This window comes from Ovis aries, chromosome 3 (genome assembly GCF_016772045.2).
Source record: "Ovis aries strain OAR_USU_Benz2616 breed Rambouillet chromosome 3, ARS-UI_Ramb_v3.0, whole genome shotgun sequence".
NCBI classification, from domain to species: Eukaryota; Metazoa; Chordata; class Mammalia; order Artiodactyla; family Bovidae; genus Ovis; species Ovis aries.
Genome location: NC_056056.1, coordinates 58,022,787 through 58,050,770, shown reverse-complemented (window position 1 = coordinate 58,050,770; position 27,984 = coordinate 58,022,787). Strand labels below are relative to the sequence as shown.

The following is a 27,984-nucleotide window of genomic DNA, read 5'->3' as shown; positions in this document are numbered from 1 at the left end:
TACCTTAGTCACAATATTTATTTACAGCTTTCATCTTCCCAGCTGTGCAGCCTAAAGTCCTGTGATTGTTCAGTTCTCAGATGCACCATGTTCCACATACAAACATCCCTGAACTTGGGATACTATTGACCCAGTATCAATGTGATGAAACTGCACAAAATCTTCCTTTAGACTCTTTCTGTGAATTGGAGAAAGGGCCACTGTCACAGCATCAGCCAACAAAGGGTACAGTCCACAGCAGGGGAGGGCAAATGGCGCTGACGTCAGCTCACAAGATGCCTGCCGCAGGTGTGCTCCAACGAGCTGCACACCCCACAGTGTGTCCACAGAAGTGAGAACAGCGGCGCTGCTGCTCTCCACGTGGTAACCCTCACACAGGTGGCTAGCCTGGGAATTTAACCTAAACAAGCCAGTGTGTATCAACTGTATTTCAAGGTTCACCAAATCTGTACTGTTTTCTTCATATTACAGATATTAACATCTCAGGTATCCAGTGTAATCACAGCTAGGCTTGGTCATAGCTGCTCCTGATTCACACACTTTTTATTTTATTTGTCTTCGCTGGTATCGCTATCACTTTCACTATCACTGTCACTGGTCAGTGCGGTTAGGTCTCCCAGGGCTTCCCTGTAAGAAAAATAAATAGGGTCACACTGAAACTCAGGCTTGGGGGCTGGGGGTCTCTACAGCTGCACTATAGCAACAGAGGACAAGATCCAGTAAGTCAATGTATAGGCCTCCCTGACTCGTATGACAAAAAACAGCATTAAACCAACACATCCTGACTTTCTCTAAAGAAAGGGAATTCAGGGGTAGAAAGCTACAGACATGTGAATGGGCAGATAGATGGGCTGCTTCATCTCTTAACTTTTCTTCATGGTGATGACCCAGAGCCCAAGAGCCCACTTACTTCTGTTCTTGGCTGAGGGTGAAGTCGGCAATTAACCTCTGGGTGAGGCCCTCACAAATAGGCAGGCTGAAGGAATTCGCCAGCTTAATGACCTCAATGGCCTGGGCCGGGCTGCTGGATGCTTTGGCACTATCCATAAACTCATTCAGCAACTCATTCCTGTAAAAGGCAAAATGTCAACATCTGCTAGCTACGCCCCTCACAGATTTACATACAGAATCTAGTATCTTACAAAGATCGGTAGCTTTGGAGACAGTTACATGAAGTTTAACTTTAAAGGGCTAATGAGATAATGAATACTGTTAATTCAACATGCCTTCATCCTCAACATCTTCATCATTACATTTACCATCTTCAACATGATTCAGCATGCTGAATGTGGATCTATCCACAGTATATTAACAACATGTGACCACTAAGCACAGAGTAAGAAAACTGCACTTGCCTCAGGATGCCTCAGATGGTGGGAGTGACTGTCCATTTGCCTGCCTAACAGAAAAGTGCCCAATTGCCACCACTAACGTACATGAGAAATTCCACACCGCCACCCACCCTGTAAGAGTGAAACCTACATGGCTAATGTAGGATGTATGCACGAAGGCCTGTTAACTTGAACTTACCTGGGGATCTTATTATGTTTCCTGAAAAGCCCCAGCATTTTCCTGTTCAAGATGAGATAGGAAAGAGATTAGGAACAGTAGCAGAACAGACGGCAATCGAGTGACCAGAGCTATTCTTCCGGACGCAGACACTAAGTGTCCTTCCACCTACAGTGGAAGCTCCCGGAGACAAACATCTGGAAGCCCTACCAGCTCCCAGCCTCATCTCTACATAAGAATCACTCCAGGTGCCTCAACCCTCTTCTCCAACTTCATGTGTGAACATGACACGCTGCACAGGCAAATGTGTTTTGTTATGAGCGTTGAGAATTGCTGGGGTTCACCCTCCTCTAGAGGATCACTTCAGTCCCCCCAGGGAGGGAAAGTATCACGTGGGCAGAGGGAAGGGAGGGAGGCAAATGCTGTACAATCTCCTCTCTTTCGTGATCCAGCGTGTCTTAAGCTGACATTATGAAGAGCAGGCTCAGATTAAGGCACGAGTCTCATGTAAGCGCTCACCAGCATCCTGCCACATGCAGGATGAAGGAGAAGCACATACACTCAGCTCCCATCATCAGCTGAGGTCCGTACCCCTGCGCCAATCATCACAGCCTGATTCACAACGTGTGTCAACCTGCCCGAGTCAACAACTCCAGGCATCACAGGTCAGCAGCTGTGCAGCAAGTTGTGTGATTCACCACCAGTCAAGACCAGCTGAGGCAGCAAAGCCCCCACCAGCTTTTCCTAGAGAGCGCGAACACCCACACCTTGGACTGACAGTCGTTATGTTCAACATAAGGTCCTCTCTTGGGAACAACCATACACAACTACCCCCTCACTGGTCCTAACAACTAACATTAAATCCAAAACAACATACAGTGGAATCATGCAACTATGACCACCCCAACCAAGTACTCCTTTGTTGACTTCTCTGCTTTTGGAAAAATGAATATGCATAACGTCTCCATTCACAATTAAACACTAGAAATGAGTATGAGAATGAACTGCCAACAAGAACACACAGAAACAGAATACAGTGGCACAAACCAATGATGGGCTCTAGTCAAGGCTGGGTTTAGTCGATACTGGTAAATGCCACTTTCCTCAAGTTCCAGTAGACAGCCCACATTTTAAGCCAGGGCTATGGGTGTGTGGAAACCATTCATAAATGAGATACCAATGCCCAAAACACTTTCAAAATTAAGATTCTCTGGTCATTGTGTTCTATTTAGGTGACTAGAGGTACAGAAAATGAAGATAAAGAGACTGAGCCCACTGAACCACATCCTTCCTTACACACGCATATTGATTTTTCTTCCCCAAGTTTGCTTTTTAGTTAGTATTTGCACGTTCCCATAGAAAACTCATTATAGGGCTTCCCTGGTGGCTCAGTGGTAAAGAATCTGCCTGCCAATGCAGGAGACGGGTTCGATCCCTGGTGTGGGAAGATTCCACATGCTGTGGAGCAACCAAGTCCGTGCATCACAACTACTGAACTTCCGCGAGAGACCAGAAGCCACAACTACTGAAGCCCGAGAGCCCACACTCCGCAACAAGAAGCTACCGCAATGAGAACCTGTGCACCACAACTAGACCAGGAGCCCTACTTCCTGCAACTAGAGAAAAGCAGGTGCAGCAATGAAGACCCAGCATAACCAAAATTTAAAAAAAAAAAAAAAAAGAAACCAAAACACAACTCATTGTGCAGAAACCCGTCTGTCTCCTGAGAAACCACACATCACACAGCCACATTAGAGGTGCTTCCAGTGACACGTGTGGTGTTTCGTGTACTCACCAGGCTTCCTGGGTTCTCCCAGCCCTTAAGAAGAGGATGGCTATGTAGTTCAGAGAATTGGCTGGCCACTCTGAAGCAGTCTGTCTAGCATCTTGGCTTTCGTAAGTCGATTTGATGTCTGCAGCACAGTCAGCAAACGCCGCCTGCAGCTGAGAGGCCCCGAGAGTCAGCAGAACTGCCTCGCTAGTTTTATGACAATTTAAGAACAGGAGACTCCACAGGACCATTAAAATTTCTGAGCATTGCATCTTACCATCTGAACACATCGCATGTACAGCACATACATATTAATAACAACAAAAAAAGGCAAAGCACCCGACATTGATGTGATAATTTGTTTAGCCATGTATTTCAAATCCAACCATGGGTTTTCTCTTTAGAGACAAAAAAGGAAAGAAAAACGAAGGAAGGGTATTCAAATTGGTTGGGTATGTTGAGATGTGTCTTTTTTATCTTTTCAGCCACACCACACACATCCAGTATCTTAACTTGGGCCCCCTGTTATGGAAGTGCAGAGTCTTAACCACTGGACTGCCAGGGAAGTCAGATGTGTAGATTTAAATCTGGGTTTAGGTGGCAGAATTCTGCAGAGTAGATGAAACCATGGGAATTACCCTCCCTAAGTGCTCAGTATTAGAGGATATGCTGGCTAGTGTATATCTGACAAAGAGAGCAAAACAAGCCTACCTCTGGTGGGTGCTGATCCCTTGCCATGAGCATCAGAATCTCTTCTTTTAGGTCACTGCGAAAAGTATGACCATATTCTTTACTATCTTAAAACAAAAAGGAACAGAGTGAGACATGATCACCATCATGTAAAACCAACATTCTTTTTGTCCATTGTCAGCAGTCATCCATATTGGGGCAGAGGGTGGGGGGTGGGGGAAGGGAGAAGAAAATAAGAAAATTCATTGCTGATATGTATTCCAGGATTCTAGAAACTAGCATGATTCACCATAGGAAAAGGACCAGAGAGTATTGAAAGCCAGCGCCAGTAACTGGCTCCCGGGCAACTGCTAACAGCATGTGGGCCACACTCAAGCAGACTCCCGCTCCCCATGGTTTTACAGCATGTGGGAATCGTCAACGGTCCTTGTACATTGCCACCAGAGCAATCCTGTAAGGCAGGACGGCAGAGCTATGGTCTCAGTGTCTCATGTCAACTTGAGGCAAACAGGAATGGATTTTACGATCACAGTCACCTCGTGGGTGAGCTACAGCATCTTCCACAGTCAGTTTACATGTGTAACACACACACACACAGTCACGGCTGCTCCTTCGAAACCATACTATCACCAGTATCACTGTTCGCTCCTGAAGCACAGAGATGCATCACAGTCCAGTGAATGAAAGGCACAGGCTTTGCAGGTTGCGATCTCGGGTGACCCATGTAACTGACACAAGTGCACAAAACCCAGCCTTTTCTGGTCACAGAGGAACCAACTGAAGTCCTTTCCACCCCACTGTTACTCATGCAATCCAACATGAAACACAAGCAAGTCACCCTGAAGGAGACCTCAACTACAGAGTTTAATTTAGTGAAAAAATGGAAGCTTTCTTCCCTAACCACATTAACACGCTTGTGAATCAAAACGTAAGACAACAGAGTAAGATGGGTCGGGACACACAGACTGAAACTGACCTTTCCAGATCTGAGGAATCATTTCTAGTCGATTGGCTACGTCTAATGCTTGGAGAAGATCTATTAATGTTTGGGAATGGGGAAAGAAGACCTGGTTAAGAAAAATACAAATACATTTTTAAGTATTACTCAGCAAAGACACACACAAACATCTACAATGATGTTAAGACACACACAAACATCTACAAATGTTAAGTCATGAATCACTTACTGAAGGTATCAGGTCCTTATACCACTTCAAGGTGACATCAATTTGTTCCATCAGACAAAGCAAACTAAAGAACTTGGAACTGTGACGGAGAAAGAAAACAGGTTTAGTCTAAAATCCCTGCCTAGTAGGGGAATGATTACATTACAGCACAGTCATATAATGACATATTACACAGAACTTAAAGACAATTTATGTTACAATTTCAAGTGACAGAGCTCAATGCGTGACCGAGGAGGTGCTGCTAACTGTGCTTTCTGGACTTTCCAGTTTGACACTTATCTTCAACTGGTCACTGATGCCAACGCCATACACTCTCAGCTCGTGGTGGAGAGGAGTGAGGATACTACTCAACAAGTGTTCAATGTGAAGAGAGGATCTGGACACATGGAAGGGAACCACCACGCACCTATGAACAGGCTGCCTTCTTACATTCTTGTTTTTATCTGCCTAAAAGCAAACCCATGTAAGGAGTCTCTTTGGGCTCCAACATCTTTAAAAACAAGAGAGGCTAAGATGAAATCTTCAGGGATTCACCCTGCTATGAATTTGAAAATATAAAATAGGACAGTGTGGCATCCTGGGTAGCTCAGCTGGTAAAGAATCCGCCTGCAATCCAGGAAATCCCATTTCGACTCCTGGATTGGGAAGAACCCCTTGAAAAGGGTTAGGTTACCTACTCTGGTATTCTTGGGATTCCCTGGTGGCTCAGAGGGTAAAGAATCCGCCTGCAATGCGGGAGACCTGGGTTCAATCCCTGGGTTGCAAAGATTCCCCTGGAGGAGGGCATGGCAACCCATTCCAGTATTTGGCCTAGAGAATCCTCATGGGTAGAGGAGCCCTGTGGGCTCCATGGGGTCGCAAAAAGTCTGACAGGATAGAGAATAAGCACAGAACAGCAGAAGGAAAAGATACACAGATTTAAAGTTACAAATAGCTTAAAAGATACACAGTGGACACCTCAGTTTGACAAATCAGTTTTACCACTGAACCTTCCAAGTGTTCACGTAACTGGTATCGTTAAAGTCAGGATCATGCTGCCTAAAATAAGACTGCCAAGTCTCCCACCTGCAGAACTGACCACTAGTTGCATACAGGTGTTCCGTTAATGCGAAGGATATATTTCCAATATACTTACTAATAAAAATTACGCCGATGATCGGGGCCAATGAATTTCCGGTTGTCTCCAGTGTTTAAAAGGCCATGGACCTGGTAAGCAAGTTCTAGATCTCTGAGAGAAGAGCACTGAAAATGTAGAAGTAGTAAATAACCATCACTCAGTGATCCTTATCAGCCAAAGGTGGCTCCCTACATGAAGCAAGAAAGTAGATACCTGGGGAAACACGTATACTGATTTAACATTTTACTGACTGACAGCAAGTGAATTATAAGAAATTGGGGGTAGGGATAAAATCACCAAGTTCAGTGAAATTTAAAACAAAATGATGTTAATCTAGTGATTACACCTATATGTAGTATTAGACAAAAACACTTGGGATGTCATGCTTAAGACAGATGGAGTGCTATCTCTAGCATCACTATACTGGCAAAAATCCCCATGAAATAACTCCAAAACCCACCCAACAACAAGTCATTCCCTTCTATGAAACACTATATTGCCAACAACAAACAAGACACCACGGAAATGAGTGTGGACATGCATGTCTGAACACCCAGAGGAGAGAACCTAGAAAGACACACACTAAGTAGCAAAGCAATTATCCTCAGGAAATAAGGCTGCTAAATTCATTCTGAAACTGCTTGAAAATGTTTCCTACGATTAGCACGATAAGCTGAAAAAACAAAACTAGATATAACCATCACTCTAATAAGTTAACAACAGGCAAATATGAAATACTCTGAAACCTTATCTGAAGAAAGGTATAAAAAAAGACAACAAACACAATCCACACAGGGTAGGAATGCTGTGATTTTGTAGAGATTTTAGAGGAATAAAAAATTAGGACTAATGACATGAACACAAGAGTTAGGAAGTGAACGAATCAGGGAGAGTCCTCCCAACCACCAATGATGAATTTAGGAAATGGATAAAAGAAAAAAGAAGTTTTAAGCAAGAAATGGTACTTACAACCCTCATGGCTGACTGAAAAAACATATCTGAAAAATCAAAGTTCAGAAGAGCCTTGGTTACTATGCATAAAGTATGTTTTCAGGTCAGTAACATTAATTAAAAATCCTGGCAACAAAACTGGTAAGGTGTAGGACAAACCTAAAAGAATGAAAACACAAGGAGAAGCAACATACAGCACAAGCCACTGACACTCTGCTTTCTCAGAATAACCACCCAAAGATGGCTAAACTAAATCAAACCCCATCCTCATCACAAGGCTCTATAACCCCAGTCAGGAAAAGAGGCTGGCTGTCTTACGGCAGCAATTTCTGCACGTACCGTCATCGGGGTCCTTTGGAGAAAACTTCTTTCCCGTTATTTCATCCATGATATCATAGATGATGAGGGATGATCCTTTTGAAGGGCTTTCTGCAGAAAAAGAAGGCAACTGGGTTTTCTCAGGAGCCTACTTCCCGCACTTCCATGGGGTAGGCAGAACTAGTCCTAAGGCTGCCTTTCTCATTCCTCCACCCAAGCCATGGAGCTGGCCAAGCATATCCCTGTGAGAGGAATGAGAGCACCCTCTGCTGAGTGCAGCTCTCCCCAAGGCCTGGGTCAGTTACAGCGCTCCCAACAGACGCAGCCCCTCCTTCTTAGTCTCCTCACAAGGCGGACTTGCACTGAAATGGGAGACAGACGGACACCCTCACCAAGCCTGCCTACTTAGAAAACAAACATGTTTTTTGCTAATAAAAATTTGTGCTCCTTTTAAATATAACCAGGATGAGAGCCAAGAAACAGAAAACTATAGAATCAAAATGTATCTGTGACATTTCCAGTTGAACATTTCACATTATTTATCTATATTCCCTTCCCCACCTATGCACCTGCAAGTGATAATATAGTTTCAGTGACAGCACAGATGTACTTCTAGTTCCTCAAGGATGTTTGCACTTGTTACTGTTCTAATTATTCTATTTCCTAATAGCCTATTTTATATGTATCATCTCTTCATTATTTTAGGCTTTTTCCTTTGGGTAAATTCCTAGCAACTATTATTACAGACAATTATCGATTTATATCCCTAAGACACACTGACACTCCTGCCCCTATGACCCTGGGTGTTACTTAGGAAACACAAGCACCAGTGACTTTAGTTAGCCAAGGTGATGTGTGATGTAGTAGTGGAATAGGCTTTAGGGTGAGAATTACTTAGTTTTAGTACAATACCTACTCTTGCCTGGAAAATCCCATGGGCGGAGGAGCCTGGTAGGCTGCAGTCCATGGGGTCGCTAAGAGTCGGACACGACTGAGTGACTTCACTTTCACGCATTGGAGAAGGAAATGGCAACCCACCCCAGTGTTCTTGCCTGGAGAATCCCAGGGACGAGGGAGGCTGGTGGGCTGCCGTCTATGGGGTCACACAGAGTCGGACACGACTGAAGTGACTTAGTAGTAGCAGTACAATACCACCAAAGTTTAGTAAAATTTTAGATGACAAAATTACTGTGGAAACAGTTCACCTGTTTTCAAGATAAAGTCATTTAACAGCTCCTACTTCCCTATGTGTGAGAATGTGAATTTTGCAAAACTACCCTTCCAAAATAAAGATTTTCTGTTGTTTTCACACAAAAAGCCCACTGCAGGAGAGAAAGACTGGAACTGTCATTTCTATACCTAGGGTTGTTTCGCAGGTTGGGGCAAATGGCTAAGAACCTACAGTACTTACTACATGCCTCCCAAACATGAACGGGACACTACACATAATTCATTTCATCATTACATCGTGATGGCATCACTTGGGTAAGACATCCAGTCCCTTCCCACACATCTGGTAAATGGTAGAGATGAAATTTCAACTCAGGTGTGCCTTGCTCCAAAATCCATTCAATAGAGCACAGCTGACCTAAAATTAGGTAACAAATGGAGCCTTGAAGTTCTCCCATGAGGCTTCAAAATAATGTTTACTGTGGAGCAGGACTATCCAACAGCTTCCTGCAAAGACGGAAATGTTCTATAATTGTATCACTGACGATGCAGTCAGCAGTCACAGGTGGCTACTGAGCACTAATGCTATGAAGGAATTTAATTAAATAGCCACGTGTGGCTAAGTAGCTACTGTATCGGACAGCACAGTTCTAGAGGGCAAAAGGAATTCCAAACTCAAGTACCTTCTGGCCAAAACCATATACTACCCGTTAGTACATTTAATGACCTTCCTCCACTCCGACTTAAGTTTTACATCACAAAAAGATGACAGTACCCGCACGAGTAACTTTTTGCTCAGGCTATAGACAACGCTATTCTGTGAACTATCCAATCTTTATTCATTAGCAGTGAAGTTAGCCTAATCTCTACATAAATAACATAATGACATACATACATACCATGTTGATAAAACAGCTGAATAATATGATGATATGTTGCAAGCGAGGGTTCTTATGTTACCAGGTACATAGAAAAAAGAAAAAAAAAAAGAAATGTCAAACACAGCTATACAAAATATAGCTTACTGTGAATAAAAACATTAGTGGTGTTATGTAAGTAGAAGATGCATTCCGTTCCTCTGAACAAAGACATTTCCCAGCTGATGTGATTAATGTAAAGGTGGAAAGGTGTCATAGAGATCACATTCCTCTTAGAAAGTCCAGACACCTATCACTAAAACATTACAGTCAATACTCTTGTGAGTTTCATTTAAGAACACTAAAAGATAGAAGTGAACTGATTCAATAACATAAATACTGAAAAATATACAACATACTAGCACACAATTGGGTTCAAATACTTAATTATGCCAGAAAATGTCACGAGATTTTAAAACCAGCCAACTGTAAGTGAACAATTCTCCCTAGAATCAAGAAATCCATTAAAAAGTATCTAAAATCCCAAGAGTGTAATTTACTATAAGCAGCAAAAAGATGATAAAGAAGAGCTCCCATTATACTAAATATACATCACTGAAAAGTGTGCTTAATGGTGGAAAGGAAATTCCTACCATATTATGTAAACAGCACAGAAAAGTTTAGTCTCTTTTTGGATCACCTGGACCTGAAGCCTCAGGTCAGCACTGCCTCCAGTGGGGACATGAGGACACCCCTCACCTATCCCGATGGCTTTCATTTCCCGGAAGGTCTGTAAGGCTGGCAATTTTCCAAATGCATAAAATCTTCGGAGACATTTGAGGATAGTGTTAAAAGTCTGTAGATTGGGCTTCACGTTCTGTGCAACCATTTGTTTCAGCAGGTCCTAGTTGAATCAAAAGCAGGAGTATTATTTTTTTTAATGCCCGGTGGGTAATTTGTCCAATAAACTAACAGAACACACTAAAAGAATTGGGCTGTCTGCCTATGTTTAAAGCAGATTAATAAATAAGCCCCCCATTTAAGAATTATCTAGTGCCCCTGAGAGAAGGCCCTTTCAACAGTCACTCTAACCCCCATGTGATGTCCGTGTCCAACTGTCTCTAGTGGCCTAAAGAGTCTAAGACTGAAGCAAAAGTAGAGACTAGAACAGACTGGTTTTTCCCTTTTCACATGAGCAGTATGGTATGGTATGCACGTCCCTGGTGGCTCAGTGCTAAGGAACCCAGCTGCCAATGTAGGACACGCGGGTTCGATCCCTAGGTCGGGAAGATCCCCTGGAGAAGGAAACGGCAACCCACTGTAGTATTCTGCCCTGAAGAATCCCATGGGCAGAGGAGCCTGGCGGGCTACAGTACCTGAGGCCGCAACGAGTTGGACACAACTGGGTGACTGGACAACAATGAATGGTATAGTGTGGTTTCCATTCCTGTTACTTTGTTCCTGTGATTTCAATTTTTAAAAACTTTCCGAGTAATTTTTTTCAATAAATGTTTTAATATAAAAAAAACCCCACACTATTATAAGGAAATAAATGAATATAATATAGCAAACTGATCTTCCTGGATTCTAGCTGTATGCTTGGGTCACATGTCAGATACAGCTAATTAAACTAAGGGTTGCTAGAAGGGTATGAACAGGCCACTGCAAGTGGAGTGCCCAGTGCAAAGATGACCACCACAAAGAAGCTCAGTGAATGCTCTCTCCACCCCATGCACTCCGAGCAAAGGATGGCGGTTGGTGGTGGTGTAGTAGGTGAGTCATGTACAACTCTTGCAACCCCATGGACTGTAGCCCACCAGACTCCCCTATTCCTAGCATTTCCCAGGCAAGAATACTCGAGTGGGTTGCCATTTCCTTCTCCAGGAGATCTTCCCAACCCAGGGAATGAACTAGTGTCTCCTGCATTTCAGGACTCCCAGCAAAGGATATTTTGGCCTATTAGTAGCCAAAGTGAGGGTTCCTCCTTACCAATATATTCTTCCACTTTTCTTCAAATTTCGCATTCGCCACCAATGCTGTTGCTTCAATTAATGAATTGAAGGTGTGCACATCAGCTATAAAAGAAGAAAACTACTTTAACAAAATTTGGGGTCAGTGATTAAAGGCCAAGTGGTCATGCACATGAGTCCACAAAACTAGAAAACCACTCTTTTCTCTGGCTCTGGATTCTCGTTTCAATCACCAACATCAGAGGAAAAGATTAAGAATGAGCGAATCATTAAGGCAAAATCCTGCGATTGTATACACTCCTGATACAATGATACACAGGTAAGAATGCAGAGGTGATGCAGAGGTAGGGAGTCCACCAGCCAATGCAGGAGACTCGGGTTCAGTCCCTGGGAGGGGAAGACCCCCTGGAGATGGAAATGGCAGCCAATTTCAGTATTCTTGCCTGGGAAATTCCATGGACAGAGGAGCTTGGCAAGGTACAGTCCATGGCATGCAGAGCTAGGACATGACTGAGCACGCACACACGCCCACATATGAGAAGGAAAGGAAGGACAGAGATGAATTCTCCAGACACAACTCACCACGCAGTCTGTTGTTTAACAGTTCCGTGTACAAGCTTAATGCCTGTGTATGAGCTCGGTGCTGGAAGAGGGAAAGGATGAAAATTAAACACCATAAAAGTTGTCTTTAATAAATATTTGCATATCTACTGTTCTTAGAAGTAAAAGGATAGACCAGAATGGACAGTGTTTTTCCTTTTAAATGAGCAGTGTGGTATAATACAGTTTCTATTCCTGTTACTTCAATGCAGTGATTTCAATTTTTAAAAACTTTTTCCTAATAATTTTTTTTCAATAAGTGTATCTTATTTTAATGAAAAAACAACTATGAGAATTATATTTTCACAACTGGGGGATGGGAGGATGAATTACTGCATCAAGTGGGTAGAGGCAGTTCTCAAACATTCTTCAAGGCTCTGGAAACCCCCAACGACAACAAACTATGTGGCCCAGCTGTGAAGGGTTCTGCGGCTGAGAAACCCCGATTCAGTAGAAATTAAAGACAAAAACATACAACTATCCAGAACAAATGTTACCTTCACCATTCCTCGAATCATTGTGCAGTAAGAATGTGCATTTTTCTCAGGCATCAGAGCAAAGATTCTCTCAGCATGGTTTTTGGCTCTAGACACAAGAGTAAACGTGAACCAGTGGAAACAGATAAAACCAGTAACAGCTACCACATGGAGTATTTGCAACGTTCCAAGCATTTTCTGCATATAATTTCAAGTAATTCTTCCCACCCAGAGAGGGAGATCTGGTTGCTGCTGCTGCTGCTGCTAAGTCGCTTCAGTCATGTCTGACTCTGTGTGACCCCACAGACAGCAGCCCACCAGGCTCCCCTGTCCCTAGGATTCTCCAGGCAAGAACACAGGAGTGGGTTGCCATTTCCTTCTCCAATGCATGAAAGTGAAGTTGCTCAGTCGTGTCTGACTCTTAGCGATCCCATGGACTACAGCCCACCAGGCTCCTCCATCCATGGGATTTTCCAGGCAAGTGTGCTGGAGCGGGGTGCCATTGCCTTCTCCGAATATATACTCAGCATTATAAATAAAAAGCAAACTGCACAGCAGGGTACACAGTGAAGTTCCTCCACCCTCTTTCAACTGGATATAAATAATCAGAGGCAACCGCAGACATGTGGTGCCCTAGAATCCATTGTCCTATTCTAGCTTATATAATCTGGCTCTTTCAGTCAGTCAGTCAACGTGCTATGTTATACAAATCACGCTGCACCTTCATTTTCTGTTTCCAACACATCTTGGAAAATAGAGCCTACATTTGGGCCAAAATGGTACTCACAAGTCCCTGTTCTCAACCACTATAAGAAATTATTAGTATCTACTGAAGAAGTTTAATTTTTCTATTCACTCATTTTGATATTAACAGTAGCTTTCCTTTTCCAGACACCCTTACGAAATACCTTTCTTTTAGACAGTTTTACTCAGTTCATTTGAATCCTGAATCATTACATAAATGATATTTATCTTTTGTTCGGTACTGAATACTTCTGTTTGTTAGCCAGCCGTCTTAATTTAGAACTACGCTCTGACATATGTGTATTCTAACATAGTTTTTAAAATTCTGAACCTTTTTAGAGTTAGAGGCATATAGTGCAAGGTAGGACTACTAATGAAACTACCAAAAGAACCATACCATGACGGTTACATGGAGTTAGGCGGGGGAGGAAAAAAAAGAAACCAACACCAGTCCTGTACCTCTAGCTGGTTGGAAGTAAAGATCTAATAAAAAATGGCCCAAACACATGAAAACCAACGGTGACATTTACGTTGCACACAGAGAACAAACTGCATTTTAGAACACTACAGGGTTGTGTCTTCTTCAGGGGGTGACGGAGAACATTCCACAACCGTAAGGATCCATAAACGTTCTAATTATCCTGTAACATACCTCCAAGTAACTCCAAGCTGGTGACCAGCCTTCTTCTTAGACTTCACGTTATCCCCCTCTTCGCCCTCTTCCTGAAATGAGCCATCACCAACAGATATAAAACAGAATACGACAACGGAAAGCATTCTCCAAGCTATACTACTCAGAACCGGTAAGGCAGAGGAAATTTCAGAAAAGCAAAGGAAATAAAGATTTGGTAGAAGGTAAAAAGGAGACCCTGCCTATATATGCATGAATTTTCAAGAGGGCTGGGGCCAGGGGTGTTCCCTTCTGTCCCATATACAACATATTGTCACTTTGAGAAACAACAACAAAGGGGCCCATCCAAACATTTCTGGTCACTGGTTTCTGCATGTGGCAGGCAAGGTCAAAATACTTTTAAGGAGGGAACCAGGGTAAAACAATTGTTAAAATCCATCTCTTCCTCCACATCAACTTTTGTCCAGGCTACATACTGTGCTATATCACACCTCAGCACAAATCTCTAACATAAGGCGTAAGAAATCACCTTAAAATGAGAAAGAATTACTACCAAAAGAAACTTTAAAAAATCATTACCAACTCTTCTGATTGTTCCTGTTGTTGGAAATTATAATTAGTGGAGGGTTCTTGGTTTCCATAGTAACACAACAAATCCAAGAGACTGTTAGTTGTTTCCAGAGATACAGTGGTTCCTGTGGGTGGTGAAAAAAAGGGTGAGGGGGAGAATCTTTCAAACATCAAAGAACTAAAGCCTATTGGATTCCATTCTCCAAGGGCGAGTTGCACCCCACATCAGCTTAAACATCTGGAGTGATGCAGATAACACAGAATCCCTAACAGTGCTGTCTGACAGAAGAGATAAAATACCAGAGCCAAGTTTGACCCTGGGCTCATTTATTCTATGTACTCATATTCCCAGAGAAACCCTCTCATAGTTCTACCTATCACCTTCGAAATGAACGCTCTGGAAATGATTGCCACGTAGTCCCCCAGGGCCCAGTTCTGTCTTCACAAACGCAATCGGACTGTTTCGCTTAGATCCAGGCCCTCGCTGAAATACATGCCTAGAGATAGCAGCCTTTAAAAAATTACTGTTTCAAACATTATGTTCCCAACTTGACACTTATCAAGAGGGAGAAAAGGGAACAGGAAGCAGTATGAATTTAGTGCTTTAAAAAGAAAAGTAGCTGAATTTTTCTTAAGAAAATATACTGATAATACAAATGGCTATCAGGAAACTTAAAAGCCTTTAGAAAAGACAAAAGACAGAGTGGAGGGGAAACAGGTGATGGTGTGTAACCTGACTGCCTCATAGCATCTCAAAGCTGTGACCCTGAAGATTACTTGAAGTCAGTCAGTTTCCTTTATAAACGACTACAAGCACACCAACTCATAAGGTGTTACAGAATTAAATGCCTACAAAGTGCTTGGCACTTATTAGGCCTTGATATTGAAATTTTCTATATTTCCTCTCCTAGTATGTCGACTCATTCCATTACTCTGAATGAGCTGAGTGTTACAGCTCTGACCCTGTCTTTACTAAGGTTCACTGAACAGCTGCTTGCATCTACACCACACAGTGTGTAAGACAGAGGAAGACAAGTCTTAATATAATGATGTTTATCATATTCAACAAGCAGAGGAAAAAGCCTCCCTAAATGACAATCTGCATCAGCAATTCATTTGTACACCTGATGCTTTAACAGGCTACACACCAAAATTCTTTAAGTTTTCTGAAAATGTTTCTTGCCATATTCAAGACTATACTGAGTGATTCAGTCCAGTTTCTCTCTCTGGACTGAATGTTTGGCTGATTTTTATCCTAAACCACTGACCAGCATACCAGATTCCAAAACTTAAGCAATGCTGCTGCCTTCATGCTACTCTAGGTATATTCTCATCTCATGGTAGCTTACAAGCCCTGCCACCTAAACCCCTAGAGGTTCATCCACATCAAATTCAGATAGCCACAGGATTTGAGAGACAGAAGGATTAAAGGAATTGAGCTTTTCAAGGCTACAGCACTAATCAGTGCCAGAACCTACCCAAGCGTCTGATCCTGCAGCTTAGTGCGCTTTCCTTTTTAAGTATTTCTTTCTAGTCTGTTTTTTGCCTCTCACACGTACTTAAAGAATGTAAGAAATGTGAATACAGTATGAACAAACCTCATGTTAAAAACAGAAGCTAAGAAAGAATGGCTGTAAGATTTCTCTACCTGCACAAGAGGACAACACACGGGCAAGGACAACTCTATCCTACCCAGTTTTAAAATGACACTAAAGCAGAACTTGAAATATGACTTCCTAAACTATAAAAAATATAAAAACAGCTACCAAGCAGAGGAAGAAGCATAGCACTTTTAACTCGTACTCACAACTGTCTAGATCACGTGCACAACTGTGGCCTACTTCCACGCCCACATTCCCAGGGGAGCTTCACATGAACCTGGGGGCTTCAAATGAACTTAGTCACCTGCTTGCAAAAGCTGATCAAATATGTCCACAGAAGCTTTGACTTTTTTGAGCTTGATTCGTTCCTGCAGAGCAGCCTCACTTATTTCTTCAATCTGAGGTTCAAAGTACTCAGGCATTAAACACTAGAAAATAAGATGGTTAAAGTCAGTGCCAACAGGTCAATGGGAAAGCACAACAGAGTAAGACAACACACCACAGTATTTGATTAACACACCATAATATTCATGCTTCATGCATTAGATACCACCTATCATTTTAACATGAATGTCTCTTTAAGGAATCTAACTCTACCTCTCTAGTCACCAAAACAAGATTACTTAGAGATCTCCTAAGTTGGGGCAAAGAATTTAAAAGCTCCTAATTATAAATATTTAGTCTGTATTTGAAGAATCCCATATCGAAGAACTACAGCCTAACGAATTAAAAGTCTCCACTTTTCCCAGTGAATTTAGTTCCCAGTGAACTAAATCCCCTAATTTCAAGCTGAACTTACTATTTTTCCCTTGCTAAAACCACCCTTCCTACTTTCCTCTCAATCTTGGCCGAAGGTTCCACAGTATATCTAGTTTGTAAAGACGGAAACCTTCCCTCCCTGATAACTTCTTTTACTGTAAACATTCAGTATTACCAAGGTATGTTGATTTTACCTCACTCACCAAATTATTCAAATACTTAGGGACCCAGGGAAGGCTTCAAGCAGAAGTGAACTACACACAGAAGAGTAACTATTGGTCAGAAACATAGAGGGGAGAGAGCAGGCCCTACAAATGGTCACTCCACTGCTGTCACTGTCTTCGTTCAGGATTTCAACCTTTATGGACACAATCACTCTGACGTCCTAATTTGTCCCTAAGATTTGCTGTTTGAGAAGCACAAGGGGTGTCTGGGTGGCTGGGTGTGTGCGCTTACAAAGTAGGGAGATATGAGAGGAAGCGGTTTTAGACACAATGAGTCTGAGTTACTATTTCCACTACTTAGCTCAGAGGCAGAGCCCATGTTCAGCTGAGCACTGTGGGACCCACTAAGTGCAATGCCAAACACCCAGCAGGCCCTCCACACTCACCCCTCAAGCCCACAGAACAGAGGGGGCTGGAAAAAAAGTGTCTGGAGTCCAAAGTAGAGACACTGAGGCCAACATACAAGAATGCCAAATGGAGTATAAGGGTTGGTGAAGCAGGAAGATTACAGTGAGAAAAAAAAGAGAGTGACCAAGTACGGAATCCTGAGAAAAAGACACCAAGGTTTGAGGAGCGGATGGAAAATCAACTAAGGGAACCAGAAAGGGCAGTCAGAAGTAAAGATCTGAGAGCCTGGTGTTGCAGAAGTCAAATGAAGAAAACAAAATGAAGAGCAAATACATGTAGTTTTAAAAATGATAATAAAGGTGAGTACAGTGAGCAATGATAACCATAAATATTAAAAGACGTAAATATTATCTGGGTGAAATAATATTAGACCCAAATACTGTAGACATTCAAATGGCTACTGAAACGTTAGTTGTGACAGCTTAGTTTATATTTACATAGTATTATCCGAAAACTGCAATTACCTCTCCTTACCGGTATATGAGGCTCAGCTATGTCTTTCAGAAAATATTTGGGATATGAATTAATAATAAATTTTGCTGCATTCTCTCCGGACTTCTTTGCCAACAAAAATGAATGCTGTATAAAGAAAAAGACGTAAATTGATACTACATATAATTTAGATCAAAGTTATACCCTCAGCAAGAATTATTCTGCCCTCCCCCGCCCCAACCAAACAACACTGTAATACACAGAATTCCAAGTTAAACTACCTAATTATTATTATTATTCCGCTGAATGTGACATGATTTCAGGTTGGATCCTACATACAGCTTGAGGTGTGTAAAAACAATACCTTTAAACTGAGTGAATTGCTCTAGAGTGGGAAAGATTTCAAAGTACTAAAAATCCAAACCAAATACCTTCTCCATAGCCAATCTCTAAAACTTTTTGATAAAAGTAGTAAAGGAATCAGAAAATCTACCAACTTATCTATTAGCCTCTATGAACTTTTCAAAGGTGTCTACAAGTAAAATAAGTCATATGTGTCATCCTGTCACCCAAACCAACAAGGTAAAACATAACACTTGCCAAGTTACCTAAAAATACTCACAGATTCCACAGAGGATGTCGGGATGAGGTAAGGATCATCCTGAAATGCGTAAGGTACAGCTGTGGTATCCTGTGGAGAAGACACACAAGTCTCTTTAGCTAGGCTTTTATTAAGAGGACCGTGTGGAAGTTTTAACTGCATGTATCACAAATGCAGAAATATGTATGTTGGTAGACACTAACACCTACGCTGTACCCTAGGCTCTGTGAGACTTGGTTATAGTTATGCACAATTTAAAGCAAACAATGGCTTAAATCTCCATGACTGGTTTTAACTAGGGGCTGCTATCAGCAGGGATATCACCGTTTTAAATGCAAAGTCAAGAGCCTCTGAATTAACCAGCCTGGGCACCAGTTTCCTGAACTAGGGTATCCCTTCAACGCATGGCACTAACCACCCAAGAGGCTCCTTCAAATGGAGGATAACATTTATATGCGGCCCTCTCAGGAAGTGGGAACAGCAGCAGCGTCTCCAGTGTCCTGTTTCCCAAGGTTCCAAACTTCTTTAAGTTGTTTCAGGTAGAACCCTGAACAAGATTAACTCTTTGGCACCAGCAGTCTCTCTTAGAATGGCCCTCAAATTACTTCCTCTATTCCTCCCCTCTCCTTCACAGCCCCCTTCTCTGTACCTTCTGGCAACTTTGTTTCACAGAAAAAACTCAACCTACTTCCTGAATCTCTTCTGACAGTCCCCTTGCCACCCTGAAGTATTCACCTGGACTCTCTGGGGGAGAGCTTCCCTGTGGTTCTTAATAGAAGGATGCCCTGACCTAGGGCCTGGAAGCAGTACTTTTTAGGGCTCTCAGTTCCTGATACCACTTTCAAATCCTGTATTCCCTTTACCTTCCTCTGAGGCTCATTTCATCTGGTTCACAGGTGATCTCTGGGTTTCACAGGTGGCGAAAGTGGTAAAGAACCTGCCTGCCAATGCAGGAGTAAGAGACATGAGTTTGATCCTTGGGTTGAGAAGATCCCCTGGAGGAGGGTATGGCAGTATTCTTGCCTGGGAAATTCTATGGACAGAGGAGCCTGGCGAGCTACAGTCTGTGGGATCAGAGCTGGACACAACTGAAACCACTCAGCACGCATGCATCCACTCTCTGCTACGACGTGACGGGTATGAAGGACAACTCAGAGGAAGCAGTTCTAGGACGGCCTCCTTGGACCATCTACTCCATGATTCCCAACCGCTGCCTGGCTCTGTCCTGTCCACCATCTTTATCAAATACCTGTTTGGGCCTCTAGTTTTGGGTCACATGCTGGACCTCTCTCACTAGACTTTATTCTTATTTGTTTCCCACATTTTCCTCCCTCAGTGATTTCCAAGACCTTAATGGTTTCTGAGAAACTCCTCAACTCTGGTCCTGTAGCCCAGATGCCTCACACCAAATCTACCTCCACCTGTTCTTCTCTGACCTCCCCTCTTATCGTCTCCATTTCAGTGAAGGGTACCAAGCACTCTGCAACCCAAATTAAAGATCCTCTCCCGCTACTTCCATTCAACTAAGCTGTCATCAGTTGTGGCTGACTCCAGTTCCTTAAATCTTCTACCTACTCCACTGTCCCTTTCCCCAGCCACCGCTGCTTAGTTCAGTGACTGCCTTATTCACTCACTGAATATTTACTGAGCACCTCATATGTGCCAGGGAGACAACAAAATCCTATCCTCCACAGAACTCAAAATCTAGTGGGGAATAAAATCTCCAGAAAACAAAGCAAATAAAACATATAGTAAATTTAAAGGCGGTAACTGCTGTGGAAAAGGAAGGGAGGGAGGACAAGCTGTCACAGAAAATAAACATACAATTTTATATGGTGTGGTCTGGGAAGATCTCAAGGAAAAGACTTAAAGAGATAAAGGCAGAAATTATGTGGCTATCTCAGGGAAAAATAAACTAGGCAGAACAAATAGAAAGCATTAAAGCCTCGAGGCAGACCTGTGCCTGATAAGAAACTGAGAACTAGCTAGGAGGCTGCCTGGTTAGAGCAGGGTACAAGAAAGATGGCAGGAAATGTGGTCAGAGCTAGGGTGGGGATGGGGGTGATCAGGTAGGGCCTCAGGCGCCCTTGGAGCAGTTTCAGTTTTTGTTTCATTTATAACAAATCAGAAGCCATTTGAGTTCTGAGTAGAAGAGTGATGTGAGTCAACGTTTTAGCAGGGTCGCTATGGCTGCTTACTGGGTTGAGGAAGTCAAGAGAACAGAGACTGCTGTAATTAATCCAACATAGTAAGAGATGATGTGGGCTTGGATGACCTGGTAAGCACCATTAAGGGTTGGAATGTGTGGTTCCTGAATGAATGAATAATTGTCCCCGGGATTTTAAGAGCCCAGGACCAAATCAGACAAGTGTGTACATAATTCTACAACTTCTTTGACTTAAATACCCCTTGGGTTAATCTCACTGAAAAACTGACAACAATCTCTGAGGTCTATTTCCCTGAGTTTACATTTCAAGTGCCTATTTATGGATATGTGAGCTGAAAATCTAAGTATCTTGCTAGAATGGAGATGCAGTATTTTAAAACCAACCTCAGAAACTTCCAGGATGTATTTGGCCCATAAGTTTAACACCCATAGTCGAAAAACAGTTCTGAAAATCTGTGACAACTGCCTCAATGAGGGTGAGAATCCACATAGATATTGTGGTTAAAAAAAAAAGAGAACTTGAAAGTTCTATCTCTGAGGCATTTACTATGATTTCATTTTATCTATCAAGACTATAGGCCCTATTCTTGAATTGTGAAGGGAGGAATTTATTCACAAATAAATCAGATAGCTGGAGCAATAAAAAAATAGCCAGCATTTACAGAGCATGTCCTTTGTGCTAGTTGATGTCCTAGGCCCTTTCACATGTACTAACTTATTTCTCACCCTAAACCTCAATGTTTGGTGCTATAAGTAAACACCCATTTTACAGGTAAGAAAACAGATTATAAACCAGATGTATTTTTCTAAATAAGTTTGATATAACATTCATAATATATGCCATTAAAAAAAAGAAAACATGTAGGAAATTTTACATGTCAAAACTAATTCCCTGATGTATCAAGAGAAAAGGTAACTTTGGGATAAAGATGAAACAGAACATTTGGCCCCAAGACCCAGATTCTTAATCACTGAATTTCTTTGAATATTGTGGGTACACCGTTCTCAAAGTGGTTCTACAGGTCACTTGCGTTAGAATATCATACCCAACCATTCCCTAGGAACATGTATTTCAACAAGCTCTTTAGGAGGTTAAAAATCACTGGCATAGTATAAAAACACTGAATCTGGAGGGAAAAACCATGGCACCAAGTCAAGGTTTTAATATCCTAAGCAGCCCTGGGCTGATTACTGTAAAAGCTTTAGATTTCTCATTCGTCACATGAAGAGTCTGGGCTAGATAGTGCTATGAAACTCTCTAGATCCATAACAGTTTAATTGTGAATAAAGAAGAGGTATGAACATTAAGTTTATTATCAGCTGAATTAGATACAAAACCCTGAAATTCCTACTTACCCTGTGCACCGTGGATGCAAGTGCTTGAAGAACAGCCACTTTATCCCTAAGAACGAGAATCACAAGTTAACCCTCATCAGGGCTACTCACACTCACAATGTGAACAAGTATAAAGCCAGTTCTGATCTCTAGAATAATATCACTACAATAATAAGTTAGAAAATGAGAAAACTGTTCAATTCTTTTGACCAAAGGTGGTTAGTACATGTTCCTACTATGCTGTGCTACCCTCTCTGGCCTGGTCTCTATAACCATCACCCTGGGCTAGCAATTTCCACTCTCATCTCATAAAACTTTCTTAACCTTGAATCTTACATCCTATCCATTTTCCTCGGCATTCTCACTGCAGCTTTCTGTAATATTCGTGCCTTTATTATCTAAATTGGGGACTCCCAATTCAGCTATATATGGGAATAGACATGAAAAAAAAAAAAACATCTACAAAACTTTACATGTTAAGACTAATTCCCTGATGTATACAATATCTACTGGATTTTCTAAAATAGCAGTTAATGTAATTTTAGCAAGAGAAAGACATTCTTTTCTCAGTATTCCCTAACTAAATCTTTCATTAGCATATTTAAGTCTTATCAAGTGAGTAATCTTCATAACATACTCAACAAATGCAAGCGAAAACACTAGGAACATTCAAATCAGTCACCAGTTTCTTAAAGGGTTATTTTTTTATTTTTAATTTTTTTTTAACTTTACAATACTGTATTGGTTTTGCCATACATTGACATGAATTCACCACAGGTGTACATGAGCTCCCAATCCTGAACCCCCCTCCCACCACCCTCCCCATATCATCTCTCTAGGTCATCCCAGTGCACCAGGCCCAAGCATCCTGTATCCTGTATCGAACCGAGACTGGTGATTTGTTTCTTACATCATAGTATGCATGTTTCAATGCCATTCTCCCAAATCATCCCACCCTCACCCTCTCCCTCTCCCACAGAGTCCGAAAGTCTGTTCTATACATCTGTGTCTCTTTTGCTGTCTCGCATACAGGGTTATCATTACCATCTTAAAGGGTTGTTTTAAAAATAATCTCAATGAACACATTATACTGAAAAAAAAAAAATTTGGCAGAAAACAACAAAATTCTATAAGGCAATCATCCTTCAATTAAAAAATAAATTAAAAAAAAAAAACTAGACTATTCTATCTGATGTTATTTTGTGATTCCCCTGCCCCCACTCTACTGTAGGTTTAGTGTTTGTATTTCCAGAACTTTAAAGGGTACTTTTGCACACATACTACCATAAAAAAAAAACAAACAAAAAAAACATGTCATCATTCTGGGTATGTGTTCCATAAGTTTGCATTATCCATGTTACTATGTGAAAATCTAATTAATTTCTTTAAATGTTATATTGTATGATAACCATTTTTTAATCATCTCCTTACTATGGGCATTGGGGCCATTTCACCTTATTATTCCCAAGTTGTAAAGAGCACTCTCATCCATGTCTCTTTGGGTATATTTGTAAGTGTTCCTCCAGAATGGCTAACCAATTAGGTATTGCACATTTTAAAATTGTGGTTCTGCCAAATTTCTCTCCAGTGTGTTGTTCCAGTTGACTGCCCTATCAACAAATGTATTTGAGTATCCATTTTCCACATCTTCTTGCCAGTGTGGTAAATTTTAACATCCATTTCTTTAATGAGTCCAGTCACCTATGCACTGATCATAATTGGGCTCCATGCTCTCCCTAAAGTAACTACACAACACAGACTAATGTGCTCAGAATACTCTATCCTGTCACAGTGTATATGAAAATTCAGAATAACCCTCTACAATTTGTTAAAGTCTTCTACAGCACTTGCAATCTGGGAAATCACAGCCTTAAAAGATGCTTCATCTTTCAAATAAGGCAAGGAGAACTCATAGTCTTTATAGTTTCTTTTCAATCTAAAAGCACAAATTTCTGAGCCTGGAAAGCAGAGGCTCTCTATTAGAGAACCTCTATCAATCACTTTGTCTCTAAGGGGACAGACAGTAAATATTATAGGCTTTATGGGCCATAAGGATTCTGTTACAACTACTCAGCTCTGCCTTTGGAGCATAAAAGTAGCCATAGATAGTAAGTTATTAAGTGACTGAGGCTGTGTTCTAAAAAAGAAAAAAAGAAATTTAATTAACATGGAAATTTGTGTTATGAAAGTCTTCTTTTAAACCTTTACTTAATGGGCTATAAATAAACAGGCCTCAATCTGTTAACCAAGGCTCTATATCAACTACATTATTTCTCCTCTTTTAAGAGAGCATTTTTTAGAGGCTGGCCTGCATGATCTCCCACCACCACAGTTAGGTCATGATCACGCCCCATCCTGCCTTACTGTTTACCAGATTTGTGGGGCTTATACAAAAGAATTACCTACAGAACATGCATTTTAAACAAAATTCCCAGGTGACTCTGATGCCAATAAAATCATCTGACCCATTTTAAGGTACAGTTAAACTGTATTATCAATAAAGAAAAGTCAAAGTCACTCAGTTGTGTCCGACTCTTTAGGACTCCATGGACTATATATAGTCCATGGAATTCTCCAGGCCAGAATACTGAAGTGGGTAGCCTTTCCCATCTCCAGGGGATCCTCTCAATCCAGAAATCAAACCCAGGTCTCTTGCACTGCAGGTGGATTTTTTACCAGCTGAGACACCAGGGAGGCAATAAAGTATAAAATATGCACTCTAACTAGACTGTAGGCCATCTGAACACACCCTTAATACACTCCCTCTCTTGTATTCCCCGTGGGACCTTTGTCAGAAGGGAAAGAGGCACAGAGTTGGTAAAGCGCACTGGACATGAATGCCATTCAAGAAATGCCTCATTCATGCTTATGTATATTCCTATTCTGATCTTGGTTCTGATTCTCAGGCCCACGTTTTAGTCACTGGATCATATCTGACTCTCTGCTACCCCATGGACTGTAGCCCACCAGGCTCCTCTGTTGATGGGATTTCCCAGGCAAGAATACTGGAGTGGGTTGCCATTTCCTTCTCGAGGGAATCTTCCCGACCTAGGGCTCGAACCCACATCTCCTGCATTGGCCAGCAGATTCTTTACCACTGAGCCACTAGGGAAGGTAACAATGAACCTGAATATATCCATACAATAAAATACTATGTAATCACTCAAAATTAAAATCAGAATACAGAACAGTACGTCTAACAAATCACTACTAAACTAAATGTCCACATACTACTTATATATAAAAGGTTATACTGCAGAACTTTAAAATAATAGCTGCTATCTACTGAGATCTGATTATGTGGCATTAACTGTTGAAATGCTCATGTAATCTTCTGAGGCAGGTGGTATATTACCTACATTCTTCTATGGCAAAGACAGATTAAGTAACTTGTCTTTGAATACTGTCATTGGTGGTAATTATATTTCCTTTTTGCATGTTCAATTTATCCCACTCCCCTTTTGGCAATGATCATTAATTTAAGAAAGTTTTTTTTTTTTTTTTAATGAGTCTGAATCTTCAAGTCATACTCAAAAAAGACCTAGTTTTTTGAAAAATCTTTCAATGCATTCAGTAATATCATTACTATAAGAGTTTTTGTAAGTTTTAATTCTTACGTATTTGTTGAATATGTATAAGGCAATTTGTTCAAGGATCTATCCAGTGGGTTAAAAAAGCTAAATTTTGCAGTCTGCACCATTTACCTACTAAAGACCACAAAGATAATTCTTTTTTTAGGTTTTCTAACAATGTGAAACCTCCTTAAGAAAGAAAAACAGAAATTACTCTAATAATGATAACTCATGACTGACCATCACTATGTAAATATTAACCCAAACTTAGTTCAGATAGGTCTTTTAAGTAAATCTCACTCCCCATTCACTCACCTCTCTCTACCTCCAATTGCTATTCCTGTCACTGGCTTCTTATCTAACAACGTTTCTCATAGGCACTTAACCACTTTTTGAATGAATGCTGAATACTCACCAAGTTTTCTTTTTTGGGATGACTATTTCTTCAGTCCCTTAATGCAAAAAATAAAACAAAAGAAAATCAGTTTCCAATATATATATAAAGAAGTATAATGCATTAACATAAAAACAGAGTTATTTCAATACACTTTTATATACCTGCTACATCAGCTCCTTCAACCTTTGGGACAGCTGCACTTCCAGAATAAAATCTGCAATAAATAAATAAATAAAAGCTATAAAGCTAATACTCATTAATGAACTTTCCAGCTCACCCCCAACTATGTGCAAATGAGCCAAAATTTTCCAATTATCATGGATCAAACTGATTGGATAATTCATGTCAAGGTATGCTGAGAAGACATGGCCTCAATGGCAAGTTCAAAACCATTACAAGATAAATACAAGACACAGATATAATATGGCCAACAATTTTTAAAATCAGGCAGTCTCATTAAATAAAATCATAGGAAAAAAGGGAAACATTTAGTAGTACTTGAACATTTTAACAGCTGACCTGAAATATAAACGACTTTCAACTCTGAAGACCTAAAACACTGGGGCTAAAAGAAATGATTTAATGGGCTCCTGATTATACATGGATAATGATCTAATGATCATAATGATCTAATGATAATAAAAGACAAAGCCATTTAAAGCAAATTATGAAACTAAGATCACCATGGTTTTTCATTCCACTTCCTTCAACACTCAGGAATGTACCAAATACCTGTGTCCTAATATAAACTTTTTTAACCCAAAATATAGAACCACTGACCCCTGAATGAGTTTTAAAATGCTATCACTTAAAAAAAAATAAAGTCAACATACCACACAGATCACATACACTATCTTGTAAGTATTTTCCTCCTACACAGCACTGATACCCTTCAGAAAATTGTCAAGATGTGATTAAGATAGGAAATTACTTCCTTTACTGGTTTTGGTCTCCAGTGTCCTCTTAAATCAACCCCTCTCTGCACTACCTGGTGGAGCGTATTCTCTTTTGTGAGCCGAGTTTAGGGAAGGCCTTAATATAAAATGTACACTGTATATTACACAACTCAATTATTCTTCACTGCTTTCCCATGGCTACTAGTAGCTCCAGGCTTCACATAAGGGAATTTGTCTACTATCACCTCGCAAAGGAAATGCAAACATCCAATCTAAAATTAGGTTATTTCCAACTTTCACAAGCAATTGCTGGCTTTCCTACTTCCACAACGGTATTGTTTGTATTGAAAGAAAATTACACAAATGATACACGTGCAAAGTTTTAACAATCACAGCGACTTCATTCAGATTGTCTTCACATCTTATGGGCTTTCCTGTTTTTACGAACACTTGGAAAATTTCTTCCGTCAAACATCCCCACAACATCCAGTGGAACTCATAAACGGCCTTTAATTTGGGAAAACCTGATTTCCCCCCGTTCCTCCCGGGTGGGAGAAAACGAGTAAGGGCGGATAAAGTTTTCTTTTTTAAAAAAAATACGTGGAACGGGGTAATGGCTACACTTATTAGAATGCAGGACTCCCCAACAGAAGAATCCTAATCTTCCCGAGAGTTCTAACCCCGGCGTAGACCAGCCAAGTAAGAAATCTCCACCCCAAAAAAGCGCGTTTGGAGCCCTTGCTCAAAAACTTGCCGCACCGCGTGCTGGCTTGCCGGGTCGCGCGGCCACGAGCGCGCTCATTCCACTCCACCGCATCTAGTTGCCCAGCAATAAGGGGGAAAAGGGATACAAAGAGCCAAGGTGATCCTGGTTCTTTCTCATGGGTTCTCCAAGCTTCTCTTACCTGCTACTAGGGGTCCGTCCACAGGCACCTGCCCGCCGAGCCGTCAGCGGTACGCAAAGCCCACAGCTGACCCTCAGCCACCTTGCGGACGCCACGGACGCCATATTTGGCGTCTTCGCATAGTAT

At 41.3% G+C, this 27,984-nt stretch overlaps 1 protein-coding gene and 1 non-coding gene across 2 annotated transcripts; both read right to left on the bottom strand.

Moving 5' to 3' along the window:
* Positions 1–27,984, bottom strand: PTCD3 (pentatricopeptide repeat domain 3). Its single transcript, XM_012169508.4, has 24 exons — positions 27,859–27,984; positions 26,219–26,271; positions 26,076–26,112; positions 22,110–22,155; positions 18,608–18,676; positions 18,028–18,132; positions 16,467–16,590; positions 14,571–14,686; positions 14,013–14,083; positions 12,638–12,725; positions 12,123–12,183; positions 11,560–11,645; positions 10,330–10,474; positions 9,613–9,663; positions 7,565–7,654; positions 7,244–7,272; positions 6,293–6,399; positions 5,158–5,236; positions 4,947–5,037; positions 3,992–4,077; positions 3,305–3,453; positions 1,531–1,572; positions 911–1,069; positions 1–627 (listed from the first exon to the last, which is right to left on the bottom strand). The coding sequence occupies exons 1-24, from the start codon at positions 27,960–27,962 to the stop codon at positions 549–551; spliced, it is 2,067 nt and encodes a 688-aa protein (XP_012024898.2). The 5' UTR covers positions 27,963–27,984; the 3' UTR covers positions 1–548.
* On the bottom strand, positions 1,989–2,124 carry LOC114114268 (small nucleolar RNA SNORD94). The gene has a single exon (XR_003589098.1). It is a non-coding gene; the product is annotated as a small nucleolar RNA SNORD94 (small nucleolar RNA).